This window comes from Grammomys surdaster, unplaced genomic scaffold (assembly GCF_004785775.1).
Source record: "Grammomys surdaster isolate TR1022 unplaced genomic scaffold, NIH_TR_1.0 226, whole genome shotgun sequence".
Taxonomy (NCBI): domain Eukaryota; kingdom Metazoa; phylum Chordata; class Mammalia; order Rodentia; family Muridae; genus Grammomys; species Grammomys surdaster.
In genome coordinates, this window is record NW_021604671.1 from 2388786 (window position 1) to 2406123 (window position 17338).

The following is a 17338-nucleotide window of genomic DNA, read 5'->3' on the forward strand; positions in this document are numbered from 1 at the left end:
GATTTGTAGCCTGCATGAAGCCGTGAACTCCAGCACTATACAAACCAGGCTGGATGGAGACCGGGAGGAAGAACAGGAGGAGAGAATAACAGTATCAATGAGAAGGAAGAGAAATCAGAACCATCTCACTGCTGAATGCAAACCTGGGTGTGTAGAAAGAGTTCTTTCTGGTAGTGAAATGCTTGCCTTCTAAGCATGGGACCTGAATTAAATACCCAGAATACACATTAAAAAAAAATAACAACAGGCCAGGTGGTGGTGGCACATGCCTTTAATCCCAGCACTTGGGAGGCAGAGGAAGGTGAATTTCTGAGTTCGAGGCCAGCCAGGACAGACAGGACTACACAGAGAAACTCTGTCTCTAAAAACCAAAACCAAAACCAAAACCAAAACCAAAACAAACAAACAAACAAACAGTATTCTGATACTCTCAGGTAAAGAAAGTAGGATTCTGGGACTCACTGACTAGCCAATATAGCCTACTTGATAGGCTCCAGGCAGGCCAATGAGAAACCTTGTGTCAGAAAAACAAAATTTGGTGGGTTCCAAGGAATGATACAACAGATTGACTCTGGTCTCCATGTACACATGTGTCCCCTTTCCCCTCAAATGAAATGTAAAATGGCACAATCCCTGTGAAAATACCTTGTCGGGCGGTAGTGGCGCACACCTTTAATCCCAGCACTTGGGAAGCAGAGGCAGACGGATTTCTGAGTTTGAGGCCAGCCTGGTCTACAGAGTGAGTTCCAGGACAGCCAGGACTACACAGAGAAACCCTGTCTTGAAAAATAAAAAAAAGAAAAAAAAAGAAAAAAAAAGAAAAAAAAGAAAAAAGAAGAAAGAAAAGAAAAGAAAATACCTTGGGAGTTCTTCAAAGGGTAGAATACTGAGCCATCACTTCTACCACAGCAAACAATATAGAGAACTAAACACTTATGTCCATGCAAAAGCCTGCACATGAATGTTCAGAGTAGCATCATTCATAGAGGCTGAAAGGTAGAAATAACCCAAATATTCATTAGTTCTAGAACTGCATAGCCATGCAATGGATTATTTGGTAATAAAAGAGTGTAATACCCAGGGTTGCAAGGACAGTTCAGGGCATAACACACTTGCTCTACAGTGTGAAGTTCTGAATTTGAATCCTAGTACCCATGTAGAAAGCACAGAATGGCTGCACATGTCTATAGTCCCAACCTTGGAAGATGGAGACAGATTCTAAGAGCCTGCCACCCCGTCTAGGCAAAACAATGAGCTTCTAGTTCAGAGAGAGAAACTTTCGTAGTCAATAAGGAGGAGTGTAAGAGAGGATGACTGTCCTGCTCTGGCCCATGTGTGCACATGGGCATCAGTATCATAACACTGGAGCATATGTATGCCAGCCCCAAAGGAAAATGCAATAATCATCTATGTCACAACATAAATAATCCTGAAAAACATGCCAAGGAAGCTCAATGCCAAAGACAATACGAGTGGGTTCCATTTATATAAAACATTCCAAATAATCAAAACTATAGGAAATGAACAAACGAGTACGTAACGCTTGAGAGAGGAATAAATAGACTGTCTTTTGTGGGATGTTGGAAATATTCTGCACTTAAGATGATGATCTTTGCAACTTACTTTGCAAACAAATAAAAAAATCACCCAATCCTCTACTTTAAAGGTGCAAATTTTATGGTATGTGGATTATATCTCAATAACAGCAGTAAGCAGTAAGCCACAGTTAAATGTATTTGGGTCACTGTCTCTCAACCTCTGTCCCACTCACAAAATGATAAAAATTCTTAATGTAAGAAAAACAAAAGGAGCTGGGCTGTAGTGGTGCATGCCTTTGTTCTCAGCACTCAGAAACAGGTGGATCTCTGTGAGTTTGAGGCCAGCCAGGTCTACAGAACCAGTTCCAGGATAGCCAAGGCTACACAGAGAAACTGTCTTGAAAAACTCGGGAAAAAAAAAAAGAAAAGAAAAAGAAAAGGAGTTTAAAATGGTGGCCTTTATTTAAAGTGCCTTTAATCATAGCACTTCAGAAGCAGAGGCAGGGGATATCTGAATTTCAAGGCCAGCCTTGTCTATGTGAATTTGTATCATTACCTTTCACAGATGTAAGAACTTTAAAAGCTTTAAGAACAAACCAACATTAGCCACAAACAAAATCTAGTCAGACTATGACCTCCATGCACAGACAAGCATTCCCAAATGAATATTGAGAGAGAGAAAAAGAGAGGGAGGAGGAGGGAGGGGAAGGAGGGAAGGAAAGAGAAAAAGAAAGAAAGAGAGAGAGAGAGAGAGAGAGAGAGAGAGAGAGAGAGAGAGAGAGAGAGAGAAATAGCAAACTTACATAATGCAAGTTTCTAGGGCATTGTCTGGTTTGGAATTTGTTTTTTTGTTTGAAATTGTCTAGCCAGGCTGGAGAGATGACTCAATGGTTAAGAGTACTTCTGCTCTTTCAGAAGACCACAGTCAGATTCCCAGCACCAATATGGTAGCTCACAGCCAATGTAATCCCAGTTCTAGGGGATCTAACAGGCACATACATAGTACACACACATACATGCAGGCAGAATATTCTTCACATAAACTAAAAATAAGAGGTCCTGCTCTGTGGTCAGGCTGTTTTCAGCTATGAACAGTCTAAGCTGGAATGGAATTTCCAAACCTGCTTCAGCCTCTGTGTCCTAGGGTGTACTATGGTGGACATCATCACAACCAGCTAACATGTCAGAGTCTAGGGGAAACTGAATAAATCCTACACATTTACTCCAATCTGCTTATCTTTTAGAAGAGACTGCAAAGTAAAGCATACTTTGTGTTCCCTATTCAGTAATATCAACAATGATTCTGCCTAGATCTGTGCAAGGAATATCCCTAATCCTATCTAAATTCTCAACGCATCAAAAGTCCCGTCCACCTAACTGGCCAAAGGCAAAATGACTTAACAGAGGTTGGACTCTTGAGAGTGGAAAGAAAGCTAGACCTGTGGAATGTCATCAAAGCGTGAGACTAGACTACTCTGCAACTATACCAAAAGAAGCAAACATGAGAAACCAGGAGGCCAGAGGAAATTGGTACAGAAACCCTTAGGGGTTACCTATAAACTAAGACTGTGATGAGGAAAAGAGTATCTTCTAATGCCAAATATCTTCTTCAGAGTTCCATCTGTCCATACCTCCCAGTCCTGGGATTAAAGTTATGTGCTATCAGGTCCAGCTATCTTTTTATTTTTCTCTAATTTTTTTTGTTCTTTGTGATAAATCTCATATACTCTAGACTGACCTCAAATTTTTCAAACTCCTTATGTCATATGTTCTAAATTAGTCTAACTGCTAACTATTTAGCTAACTGCTAAAAATACTTAGTGAGAGTCTGGTGAAGAACCACCTTCATAGTCTTAAAGTATACTAAGTATCACCACACAGATCCTAGGCTCTTGGTTTTATTTTAATGGAGTTTTGTGGATAACCCAAGCTGCTACCAAGGCACTGCAATCCTGCAACCAATGCGTCACCACCCAAGGCCATGACTTGCTTTTAAATTAAAAAGAGAAAATAAATGGAGTAAGGAAATATGGGAAAGGCCACCTTAACAAGTGACCTGTTAAGAATAATGGGACAGGGACAGGTACAGTGGCCACATCTTTAATCTCATCACTTGGGAAGTAGAGGCAAGTGGATCTCTCTAAGTTTGAGGCCAGCCTGATCTACAAAGTGAAATCCAGAACAGCCAGGGCTATGTAGAGAGACTCTGTGTCAAAACAACAACAGAACCAACAAAACCAACTAGAATTATAGGATAAACAGTACTCTTTTCAAAAACAGAAACATTCTGTCACATAGACCTGCCAACTAAATCCATGTGTGACAATGAATTGGATTACACTGCTGAGGGAAACTGGCAACATCTGTGCACATGCTACATTAGATACTATTAAACACCCTGAAATGGTTAACTGCTCCACGGTTATATAAGATGTCCTTATACAGAAAAAGCCTTCACCTTATATATAAGAGTTATATGGCATATGAGACATACAACTGTCACTATCATATTTGCAACTTACTCTTACAGGTATGGCATATGTATGTCAGTAAAGGAAGACATTAGGAAATCTAGACAAAGTATATTCAGGGATCTGCATTATTCTTGAAACTTTTATAAGTCTGGAAATATTTCAAGGTAAGTTTTTAACTGCTATAAAAATAGGAGATATCTGGGATTGTGGAACTTCAACACATTTCACTCCCTTTTAAAATATATTCTGAATTTTTTTGTCACACAATTTTAACATTTTCAAATTACAAAAGCTATTTACGTTAAGAGGAAGAAAACCGATTTCATGCAATAAGAACACGATTTCCTCAATATTCACTTTCATTTAACACAAGTTATAAATATGAGATGCCAGATGACTTCAGTTAAAGAATTTTAAACACTAAATTACTACCTGTTAGACTGTTTAGCTCTGAGTTTCACCACATATTCATTAAATTAACCAAGTTACTATTTCTTTAGTGATAGTCTGTGTGGTGTTTTCACATTTGGATACTTCTGAGTTTTTATAGAAGCAACTGAAACATGAAAAGAGTAACTCATCTCTTATTCCAGAAGCCTCTACCATTTTTTTTTTCCCAGACAGGGTTTCTCTGTATAGCCCTGGCTGTCCTGGAATTCACTTTGTAGACCAGGCTGGCCTCAAACTCAGAAATCTGCCTGCCTCTGCCTCCCAAGTGCTGGGATTAAAGGCGTGCGCCACCACTGCCCGGCGCCTCTACCATTTTGAAATTGATTTTTTCCTTGACGTTTTCACTCTTCAGTTTGAGGAATCTGGCCACACTGTGTCTATAGAGAACTTGCTTATACTAAAGTTTTGTTCTTGCTTTGCCTTGCTTAGTCTACAAGACCAAGCAGTGAACAAAATAAATGAACGAGACAAAACAAAACAAAAAGCACCTTCCCAGAAGTTCTGCCATTTAAAACCCTTTTGGTTGCCAGACATGGGGGAACAAGCCTTTAAGTCCAGCACGCTATGAAGCAAATCTCTTCAATTTGAAACCAGGTTCTCCTGGTTTACACTGGGAGTTCCAGGATACCAAAGGACTTTGTCTCAAAAAAAGCAACAAAAACATAAAGGTCCATTTAGTAAAGCAAGTATTGTAGATAGTTGTTTTTCTTTTCTTTTCTTTCTTTCTTTCTGCTTCGTCTTCTTCTTCTTTTTTTTTTTTTTTTAAGGCAGAGTCTCATTATGCAGTCGCCTCAAACTCAAGAGATGCCTTTGTCTCCCAAATCCTAGGATTAAAGGCCTGTGTTACCAGGCCTAACCCACAAGTCTTGTCATGTTTCCTGGATGTATTGATAGAGTCCTACAACATTTTCAGTAACTCCATATTACACTTAGCACAAATAGAATATGAAACATAAATTACTTTTAAGAACTAGGGATGGGACTGGGAGATAGTCTGGGTAGTAAAATGCTTATCTTCCTTGCAAGCATGAAGACTTCAGTTCAATTGCCAGAAACCATTAAAAAACAAAAAACAAAACAAACAAACAAACAAAAAGACAGGGGCTGGAGTGATGGCTCAGTGGTTAGGACTACTTGCTGTGCTTGTTCTTTCAATGGACCTGGGTTGGGTTTTCAGTGGACACACATTGGCTGACAAATATCCATAAGCCCAGTTACACGACATCTGATGTCCTCTTCTGGCATATGAAAACATCAGAAACACATGTGAGCACTTGCAGACACACACACACACAAACACACATGTGCATACACATACACAAGCACCTACATAAATGCAGACAAAGCACTAATGCACAATATAAATCAATAGAGCTTTAAAAAACAAAAGCGAAGCCAAAACCCAGGCAAGCGCAATCCTGTCTCAAAAACAAATTTTAAAGGTTAACACAGGACAACACTAAAGCTGTCCTCCAGCCCCCACATGTATGTGCACATGTGCACGCACATTCACCATAGACTGAATGTCACGCTGGCAAATATCTGTAACACAGCTTTCAGGAGGCAGAGGGAAGAGGAGCAGAAGTTTGGAGCAAGCCTGGTCTACACTGAGCTCAGGGAAGCACAGACAATCTCAAACAAACAAAGGAAGCCATGCATGTAGAAAAGAAGGGAGAAAGAAAGGGAAAGAGAAATTATCCATTAAAAGGAAAACAGTTAAAGAGCAGGTGAGATCTAGAAGGTTAATTTCAAGGTTTATCAGAGGTGGAAGCTGGAAGATAGTTGTTAATTCTGGGCCACCCTTGGATATATCAATAAAATAATAACAATAATAAAATAAAATAATAACTGGGGTGGTAAAATGGCTCAGTGAGTTAAAGCACTTACTTTCTTTCTTTTTAAAAAAACAATTTTAGTTGATTTAATATTAATTAGAAAAGCCCAGCAATGAAACAGGTTAGCACAGAGCACAGTCACAGCCACACAAATAGAGTAGCTCAAATACACCCAGAATATTGTTTTAGCAAAATTTAGATTACCATTACTACCAGAGTCAGAGATTACATTGGAAATGGAACATACTTGCAATTCACTACTGTTAAAATTATAGACTAAAGCAGATTTCTGGCAGAGAATTTAGAGACATTCATTTTAAACATTCATTTATTTTTAAAGGCATACATACAACCCCCTCCAGACCATAAAATTATTTTTGCTGCTACTTCAGAACTGTAACTTTGCTACTGTTTTTTTTTCTTTTCTTTTCTTTTTTTTTTTTTTTTTGGTTTTTCGAGATAGGGTTTCTCTGTGTAGTCCTGGCTGTCCTGGAACTCACTCTGTAGACCAGGCTAGCCTCGAACTCAGAAATTTCTCACTCTACAGAGTGAGTTCCAGGACAGCCAGAGCTCCACAGAGAAACCCTGTCTCGAAAAAACCAAAAAAAAAAAAAATATATTCAGATAGATAGATAGATAGATAGATAGAAAAAATGTTTTGGAGATAGAGGTTTGCCAAGGGAGCCGTGACCCACAGGTTGAGAATCTCTGAAATAGGGAATTCTACACCTGCAAGGATATCCTATCTTTAAAAAAAAAGAAAAAAAAAATAACCTCTGTATTTACATAACTATCCTAGAAGTACACTTTTTAAAAGTATAAATCCTCACCAAAAAGGAGTTTATTAAATAAATTACTGACTATCATGTATCTTAGTACTGGTGACTATAATGAAATCCAAAGAAGATTAATGGAGCAAAGATTGTCCAAAGCATGTGATCAAGTGTAAATATGAACACCAAATTTAAGGCCATCTATATACTTTTAAAAATATGTCTATATCCATATCAGTCTATATTGCTTTTCAATTCCCAGACTTTTCTTGTGAATATATGAACACACATATACAAATGTAGAATAACACATCTAATGAAAACATATATGGTGTTACACATCAAAATGGTAGCAGTAGGAGGCTGGAATCCCATGAGTGATTAAAGGGAAATTTTAGGATTTTAAATTGTTTAAACATTAATAATAGTTTGTACCTTGTATATAAATTGCTAGCATTATTCTTAAACCCATGAGGGGTCGCTGAAAGAGTATATGAAGAGGACAGCCATGCAAGCACATCTGTATTTTTGGAACATCTTTATGCCAGATGACCATAAGAATTATTGAAGAAAACAAAAGCAGTGAAAGGGAAGCCAATTTAAAAGGAACACAGCAGTGACCCACGGGTTTTGTTTTATTATTTTTGTTTTTAAAGCCATGTTACGTCAATAAGGATGGATAAGATGGAAAGCAGAAAATGGGTGAAGAGGGGCAGACTCAGTGGAATACCACCGATGGATACAGAGGCATAGTGGTGTAGGAATCTCCGCTATCCTCACCTCAGTAACCAAGTGCATTTACTGAGATGAGTGCAGCAGGCATACAGAGTGGGAAGATAGGGATAGAATGGGTATCTGTGAGAGTCTTAGGCTCTTGACAGTGAGGTTCTGTATAGGAGATATACTCCCAACTTATTTTCTTCTGAATTTTTACTTTCCCCCTTGAAAAATATTCTCTTCCATCTTGAAGAGGCCAATGGCAAATCAGTTAAATCTAAACATAATATATTTCCATAATTCCTTGTGAAGTTTCTGGATTCTGCAAAAATTAACCCAGAATGCATTGCCACAAGCCTGATACCATCATGGGGGAAGTGTGTCAGCACCCTGGACTAGAGCTGTACTTCTCTGCCTTCTCTTCATCCTAGCCAATGACCTCCCTACCAGTGTACTGAAGTACCTCTGGAGACTACTGTTGGTCAGGATGCTCAAAGATTACACCAACAAGCTTGTGTTCTCTGAGTCAGCAGTGATAATGGCCACGAGATTGAACTCAAGGTCGTAGAACTTCAGTTTTAAGCAAAAAGGAGGAGGGAAGACGGGATAGGAGGTTTCTAAGGAGAGGAAATGGGAAAAGGGGATGACACACGAAACGTAAATAAATAAAATATCCAATAAAAAAAAAGTTTAAAATAAAAGTTTTTGGTTTTTTCTTTTTCTTTTTCTTTTTTTTTGGTTTTTCGAGACAGGGTTTCTTTTTATAGCCCAGGCTGTCCTGGAATTCACTCTGTAGACCAGGCTGGCCTCAAACTCAGAAATCCGCCTGACTCTGCCTCCCAAGTGCTGGGATTACAGGCGTGTGCCACCACCGCCCAGCAATAAAAGTATTTTTTAAAATAAGAAAAGAAAAGGAAAGGGAAGGGAAGGGAAGGGAAGGGAAGGGAAGGGAAGGGAAGGGAAGGGAAGGGAAGGGAAGATCCAATTCAGGAAGGGCACTTCTTTTTCTGAGTTCAGGAGTTCAGAGTATATCATCATTAAAGTATAGGTTTAGTATTCGGGGACAGATGGATCTCTGGAGATTTCTGTCATGGTTTTTTGTTTTGTTTTGGCTGTGGTTGAAAAAAATACTTAATGTCTTGGCTACTTTATAAAAATTTACCTTTTTAAAATAGATTTCTAAAAATTAAATCTTTATATTTATTTTATGTATACAGATGTTTTGCCTGCATGTGTTTCCCTGCATGCCTGTGTACCACATATGTGCAGCTCCTGTGGAGTCCAGAAGAGGGGTCGGATCTGTTGGGACTGAAGTTACAGATAGCTGGAAAGCCACTATGTGGGTGCTCAGAATTGAACCCAGGTCCTTTGGAAGAGCAGCCTGTGCATTTAACCATTAACCCATCTCCCCAGTTTCAATTTAAAATTTTGATAGTCCTATGTAACCCAAGTTTCAATCAGATAATCACTGAATTAAACACAAGAAGACCCAAGAATTAATAACAAAATCATATGCTAATGTTAGTGCAGTGTAGTCTGATAAGGGACTGGTGAAGTGTCCCCACAGCACACACAAGGCCCTGGGTGTGTCCTCCAGAACCACAAAAGCAAAATCTGTTTGATAAGCCTCCAAATTAACTTTTGCGTTGTGCCTTCCACCTTCTTTGATTTTTCTCTTTTAAGGGATCATCTGCACTCTGATCTTCGACTCATGCTTCATATTCTTGCTATTTCTCACAACAAAATCAACTGGTCCTTCTCAACCTGCCCTGAAATTGCACACTGCCTCTGCAAACATTCCACTCCTCTGGTATCCAATGCACATCCAAGGAGCAGTGAACAATTTTAACATGTTCCAGAGACAATCTTAAAGATGAGAAACTCAAGATAAGGGGGAACTGTGAGCGTTTGAAAGCAGAAAAGTTGCTTGAGAAAAATACTTGTTCTTACAATTTTGCTTTCTTCTGCATACAACCTTTTGACCAACCAGTAAGTAGCTGCATGACCCTATCTCCTTAGAGTTACCAACAATGGTACCTACCCAGTATCTCCCAATCCGTGAAGGAAAATAACCTAAAAGAGAAGAAGAGAAAATAAGCTCACACTGGACTGTTCCATCTTTTGTTAAGTTACAAAAGCGAATGAAGGTCCTAAAAACTTACAACAGAACACTATTCCACAAGCTAATTAATTTCTATAACCCTTCCTTTTAATCTCTAGGCTAACGTGCCGTTTTAGCACTCAGAGGTCTCACACAGTCGGATAAAGAGAGCTGTCTCTCTAAAGTCAAGTCACGAAAGCCTCACACACACAGTCGAATTTTTCCATCACAAAAGTTTCCCGAAGCAAAAGTTAACCTGAGCTCTGCAGCACAGACACTCGCGCCGCAGGTCGGCTATTTCAGCACTGGACCTCGGACGTCGCAACAGGGGTAGGGGTGAAGAGTGCTAGGCTGGCAGGCGGCGCCCCGCCAGCTCCGATTCCCCGCCCCGACCCCGGAGGAGCCCGAGGGGCGACGCGGACGCATCCACGCGCGGGGGCCTGGGTCTCGCTGGGGCCCCAGGCCCGGCCGCCGCCACTCACCGCGGCGGTGGCCTTCCGGGCGGCAGGCACAACGGCGGGCATCGGGGCGGACATGTTGTTGCCGCACATGCACCGGCTGGCGGACAGCGCGTCGGAAGCGGAAGGGAGCTCGGGCTCCCGGCAGCCGAAGGGCGTGTGAGCCGAGAGTCCCTGCCCGCCCCTCCGGGCGCGCGCTCAGGGGCGTGCGCGCCCCCGCGCCGCCCTGCCCCGTTCCGCGCACTCGGCCCCGAGCTCGCGCCTAGACTCGGCCGCGCGTGCGCGTCACAATGAGCCTTCCCGCTCGGAATCGGAGCATAGTGCTGTGACTGCTGACCTCTCGCCGTCCTTCCACGCGCGCAGGGCCTAGACCAGCGGCGGGTAGCTGGGACCGCAGTTAAGCGGGGCGAGCTCTTGCTGTGGTCCTCTGCGCGCTTGCCTCCCAAATCCACTTCCCCAGGCAGGTCAGCGTTATTAACTAAAGGGCAGTACTAATTGAGATATAGCCATTTTGAACACGAGGCTAAAGGCCACCCTTCTGCACAGCGCTGAATTTATTGCGTAAATAGTGTGTATAACTAGGGACTGGTTAATGGCAAAATTCTAAGGCCAAAATGCCATGACCTTCAGAAGTCTACAATTCAGTGAGGAAACCAAATATAAGTTTTTAGAGAACAGTCTTTAAGACTAGAAAGGAGTTGGTGAACCAAAGACTTAATTAAATTGCACAGGACAATCTCGGTCCTGAGAGATTTTAGAGTCTTACTCAAAATGGTTTTAAGTCTTGCCCTTGAATAGTAAGAAGTTTGTACATTCTCAAAAATGTTAAATTGATAATTTACCAAAAAACGATAGTAATGGAACTCACAAGACTTATGCCACTATATACTTTTGTTTTTTAGAGACAAGGTTTCTCTGTGTATGTAGCCTTGGCTGTCCTGGAACTTGCCTTGCAGACCAGACAGGCCTCGAACTCAGGTAAATCTGCCTGCCTCTACTTCCTGAGTGTGTTTGCCACCACACCCAGCAATGCCACTATATATTTAAGTCAAACTGTTAGGTCTTTTCTTTGTGACTCTAAAAGAAAATTTAGCTCTCATTATGAACATAAAATGATCCAAATCACTGTTAGGTAATTTTCTCTGTAACGAAATATGTAGAATTCCAGGCACTACCATTATCCCACTAGCGAGGACAAGGATACATCAAGTTGGGGTGTCTTTTCCTATCTCAAAGTTTCCAGTTTCTGCGTTTTTTTTCTGGAGTTTTACATCTTGTTTCTTCTGTTCTGAATGGTTTCTTTCTTCACCAGGTAAGGGAATGAAGTAAATATAAAATTTAGAAGAGGAAAATAATTATTCAGATGATGTGATTGTACAAAAGAAAAAAATAAAGTCACCAACAAGAAAATTCAGCAATATAGCCCATACTAGGTCAGTATTGAGCGTATACCCTAAGACTGATCAGGGCTGTACCTCAGATTTTAGAGGCTGAAGCTGTGATTACTAACATCTTTCTCTATCAGCTTATAAAAGAAGAAAACCACAAAAACCGTAATGAGTTCATACTCGGGTGCAGGAAGTGCTGCCTGTTGGTTGGCCTGACTGAAGCCATTTTAGACGTAACAGTTCATATTGGCCTTTGATGTGATGGGTCCTTCGTAAAGTTTTGTGGAATTTCTTAAGATTAACAAACCTCATACAGAACCTAAGAGGATATGTGATGAGCATGACCTTGTTCTGAGTCCAGTTGTTTTTCTGTGTCAATGACTGGCAAGGTATATTATAGCAACAATATGAAATAGCTGGCAGGCATGGCTACATCTATGCTGCGGGAGGGGTAGGCCTCAACAAAAACTATTTCTAGATATAAGCAATAACTGGTTAATTGTGTAACAATACAAACATCACAATAGAGATTTAAAAACTGTAAGGTTTTAAAAACACTATTTAATATGACTGACAAAATGTTGTGCAGGTTGCAGCCAAGTATATACATCTGTGAAACCATAATAATCAAGGTCATAAACACCATCCTCACCTCTCAAGTTTCCTCCCACCCTTTCCATTATTACTGTGGGCTTTGCTTTTATTTTACATAGAATACTATATAAAACTTACCTTCCTAGTAATTTAAGTATCTTAGTGCTCTTGTCAAATTGTTGACTTCACATGCCCTGCTTTATTTTTGGTCTAGTGTTTTGTTTTGTTTTTTCCTTTCTATAAAAAAAAAAACCTTTATAATTTTGATACTGAGTATCTTGATCCATCTTTTCAGGTAATATAAGCACTTTAATATTAATTTTTCAATCCATAAAAATAGTATATCTTTCCACTTATGCATTCCTGTCTGCTTTTATTAGTGTTATCAGTATATAGAATTTAATCTTGGGCTATTGACTTGTATTTTATTTTTACATTTGTTTGACATTTATTTATTGTATGTGTACATGCTTGTGCCATGGCACAAATGCAGATATCAAAAGACAACTCGTGAGATTGATTCTTTCCTTTCACTGTGTGAGTTCCAAGACTTGAACTCAAGTTTTAGGCTTGGCAGCAGGAGCCTGTACCCACGGACTCCACCCTGCTTTTGTTTTTAATGCTATTGCAAGTAGGATTGTTTTATTAATTTCCTTTTCTGGTAGCTGTTATTAGTGTATATCAATACAACTAGTTTTTGTATGTTAACTTTTTTTTTGGTTTTTCGATTGTATGTTAACTTTATATTTTGAAGATTTACTGAAAATTTGTTACTTGGTTCAAACAGTTTTTTTGATGGAGGCTCTAGGGTATTCTAACAGTGACATTTGCAAGCAATAGTAATTTTACTTTACATAAGCAAAATGTTAAAGTATTACACCTATATCAAGAAAGGTATTGTTACCTAGGTTAAAAAAGACAACTGTATATGAATATCCAATATTATGTAGGTTATCAATTTTCTCAGAATTAATCTACCATGTAATCTCTATTTAAGTGACTATATATTTTATGTAATAACAGTTACATTTAAATTTTCTATAAGATGATTTTTAAATTTTATAATTATTTATACTTATATAAATATATATTTATATTATAATTATATTAATATAATTATAAAATATTATAAAATAATTGTAAAAGATGGTAAAATAATCATGCAGAGGTATTCACATATTTTAAAAGAAATAGAGAACCCAGAGACTACAGCTCAGATGGCCAAACATGAAGCAACTGTAAGATGTTGTCTGTACCATTTCCATGGCAACTGCTTCCTGTTAGCCTAGGGTGTTTCAAAAACTATATTGGGGTCTTCCTTCAATGCTGCAGAGTGTCTTCATGTCTCTAACACTCCTCTTCAAAGTACTGGCATTGCTGACATGTTTTGTGATCTTAGAGAGCATATTCACGGATCAAAGATACTAGGCGTTTGTTAAGTATTGGTGATTATATTGCCACATACAATGGGCAGGGGTTGCTCAAGCAGAAGAAATGGTAGTTTGTTTTTGTTTTCTTTTATGTTTAAAGAAACCTAAAATCTCTGTACTTAATCTCTGTACTTAGAACCAGACACTGTTGTTTTGTATTTGAGAATGATTTACAGATTATTGTAAAGAAAACAGAAACCATGTGGACATTCCAGTTAGCAAGGAACATCTTCGATGTTCTTGATATTGCTATCAATGGAGAGGATTCACTTAGTTCCATAGGACATTGTGTATGAAGGCCACTGAATGATTCCTCAAATCTGTGTGAAAACAAACACAGACTGTTATCAAGACCTAGTAATGACTGGTCATTGTGATGGCTAATCTTAGTTGTCAACTTGACTACATCTGGAATCAGCTAAAACTCGAGCAACTAAACATAGCTATGAGGAATTTTTCTTGAGTTGATAATTTGATCGAGTGGGGAGACTCACTCTAAATCTGGGCCACATCTTCTGGTGGTAAAAGAATAGAGTGTGGTGGCACATGTGTTTAATCTCAGGATTTGAGAGGCAAAGGCAGGTGAATGTCTATGACTTTGAGGCCAGTCTGGTCTACATAGTAAGTTCCAGAACATTCTGAGCTACACAATGAGGCCCCATATCATAAGGCAAAACAAACAAGCAAACAACAACAATAACAAAAACATATGCCTGGGCGGTGGTGGCGCACGCCTTTAATCCCAGCACTTGGGAGGCAGAGGCAGGCAGATTTCTGAGTTCGAGGCCAGCCTGGTCTACAGAGTGAGTTCCAGGACAGCCAGGGCTACACAGAGAAACCCTGTCTCAAAAAAAAAAAAAAACAACAAAAAACAAACAAACAACAACAACAACAAAGACATATGGAAGAAGGAGGCTTTTGCTTTTTGCTTGTTTATTTTCATTCTCACTGACAAGTTCATCTGCTCTGCCGTTGAGCATTTCTTCACTGGCATTGGGGTGTACTTCTTTGGGATTCCAACATAGACTGAAAAACAGCAGCCCTCTAGGAATCCTCTGGGACTACAGTGCCGATCTAGATCCAGACTGCTGAGACATCCAGTGACTTAAACAAGTACTGGATTCTTGACCTTTCCATCAAGAGGCAGTCATTGTTGGACTACCCTCATCACAGCTGTAAGTCACTACAATGCCACCTCTCCCACTCCCAATATGTACACCATCTATCAATTCTGTTTCTTTTTCTTTCATGGTGTTTCAGACAGAGTTTCTCTGCATAGATTGGCCTGTCTTACTACTCACTTTGTAGACCAGGCTGTCCTCAAACATAGGGATTCTCCTGCCTTGGCCTCCCAGGGCTTGGATTAAAGGCATGTGTTACCACTACAGAGTCTTAACTGAAAATGTTCAATAGCTGGAGTTATTTTCATGCAGGCATAATGGGTTTTTGTACACTGTGTTAAAATTTATCCTTGCATTATTCAAATGCTGCTTTCTCTGCCCACATATCTTATTGTAATCAGGACATGGCATTGTAATACTTATTCTAAGAATCTCCTGTTTCAAGTTTGTGTAAACATTGATTCCCATTTATTCTCTGACTTGTCAATAAAAGCTGATCAACCAATAGAGAATAGATAGGGCTGGACTTCTACCAGCAGGGAGGGAGGGAGGGAGGGAGGGAGGGAGGGAGGGAGGGAGGGACGGACAGAGAGACAGAGAGAGACAGAGAGAGACAGAGAGAGAGAGAGAAAGAAGAGGAGGAGAAAGAGGGGAGGAAGAAGAGGGATTCATCTCTAGGAAGGTGTTCAGGAGAGACATCATGGAAAAACACCTGAAGCCCAGAGAGTCAGACCAATACTAAAAATGCAAGTACCATGGGAATTTTGGCTGGGAGGTAGCCAGAATAGCTCAGAAGATTAGAATAAATTAATAAGTGTTCAATTATTGTGTTGTAAAGCTTATCAAATGAATCGTATACTTCTGTCTCATTTATTTGGGATCTAGCTGGGGACAAAGAAAAACTGCTATTTTTTTTAAATGTGTTTACACTCTCAAGCTTTCCCTCTGGAACTTCACAAGCCAGCCCTCCATTATTTGCATTCTCTTGAGGTTCTTACCCTCCAAGCTCACACAGAATAGCTCACTGAGCTTTGACTCAATGGCTTTCCTAGCCCAAAGTTCCAAAGTCCTTCCCCAGTTCTAAAAGAAACATGGTCAGATCTGTTACAGAAATACCCTACAAGACTGGAGCCAGTGTCTGTCTGTGTCATGGTTACTATTGCTGTGATGAAACACCATGACCAAAGTAACCTGGGGAGGAAAGGGTTTATTTGGCTTAACTTTCCACATCACAGTACATCATCCAAAGGGCATCAGGATAGGGACTTAAGCAGGGCATAAACCTGGAGATAGGAGCTGATGCAGCAGCCATGGAGTGCTGCTTACTGTCTTGCTCCTTGAGCGGCTTGCTCAGCCTGCTTTTGTATAGAACTTAGGACCTCCAGCCCTTCCCACGTTGGAGTGGACCCTTCCTCACTAATCACTAATTAAGAAAATGCCCTACATACTTGTCTACAACTGCATCTTAGAGGCATTTTCTCAATTGAGATTCCCTCCTCATGACCCTGGTTTGTGTCAGGTTGATATAAAACAATCCACCCTAAGGTTTCATCTTGAAAAAGACTGCAACAAACCTTTTTTTCAAACAGAATTTCATTATGCTTGAGGAGAAAGTAGGAAAAAGCAAGATGGTAGAAGAGATGAGAGTCCTATTAGATCATAGACCAGCCCCTCTTTCCTTTCCTAGAAATCAGGTTCTGTCTCCAAGCCTTTCTCCTCCCCCGCCTTACTCCCCTTTTCCCACCTTCTTCTTGGATGGGGAGTTTATAACAAACCATATTGTGTTGTTTCGGTGATGCCTAACTCCCCTTGGCACAAGGATAGGCCAAGCTAAACCACATATTTATGAACTTAGCCCACCAATCCCCTGAAACCCTGTAAGCATCAGAACCCTTTTATTCTGTGTATTTGGAGTGCTCTCCCCTCTCTTCAAGACCCCATTGTGGCAGCCTATGACCACGGTGCTGTATCTCTTCAAATCTAAAGGACTGCTTGCTACCTTACGGGCTCCCTCTTTTATTTTTATTTTTTTTTAAGATTTATTTATTTATTTATTTATTTATTTATTTATTTATTTATTTATTATATATAAGTACACTGTAGCTGTCTTCAGACACCCATATGAGGACATCAGATCTCATTGTAGATGGTTGTAAGCCACCATGTGGTTGCTGGGATTTGAACTCATGACCTCTAGAAGAGCAGTCAGTGCTCCTAACCACCGAGCCATCTCACCAGCCCCCGGGCTCCCTCTTTTAATCCAAACTTGTCGCCTCTCTCTCTCTTTTAAATTTAGTAAGTAGAAGTCTGAGAATAGGTTTTTTTTTAGTTAAGGTTTTTTACCTGTAGTTCTTTTTTGTGGTTTTTGTTTTGTTTTGTTGTTTTTTTCGAGACAGGGTTTCTCTATGTATCCCTGGCTGTCCTGGAACTTGCTCTGTAGATCAGACTGTCATCAAACT

General features: G+C 39.9%; 1 protein-coding gene across 1 annotated transcript in view; it reads right to left on the reverse strand.

Annotated features, from left to right (window-relative positions):
• LOC114626054 (acyl-protein thioesterase 1) overlaps positions 1–10477 on the reverse strand; it is a 33461-nt gene extending 22984 nt beyond the window's left edge. The window contains exons 1-2 of the mRNA XM_028773413.1: positions 10371–10477; positions 9829–9860 (exon numbers count right to left, since the gene is read on the reverse strand). Coding sequence (XP_028629246.1) covers positions 9829–9860; positions 10371–10439 — 101 coding nt within the window. The 5' untranslated portion in view covers positions 10440–10477. The remainder of the gene's footprint in view (positions 1–9828; positions 9861–10370) is intronic.
• Positions 10478–17338: the final 6861 nt, after the last annotated feature.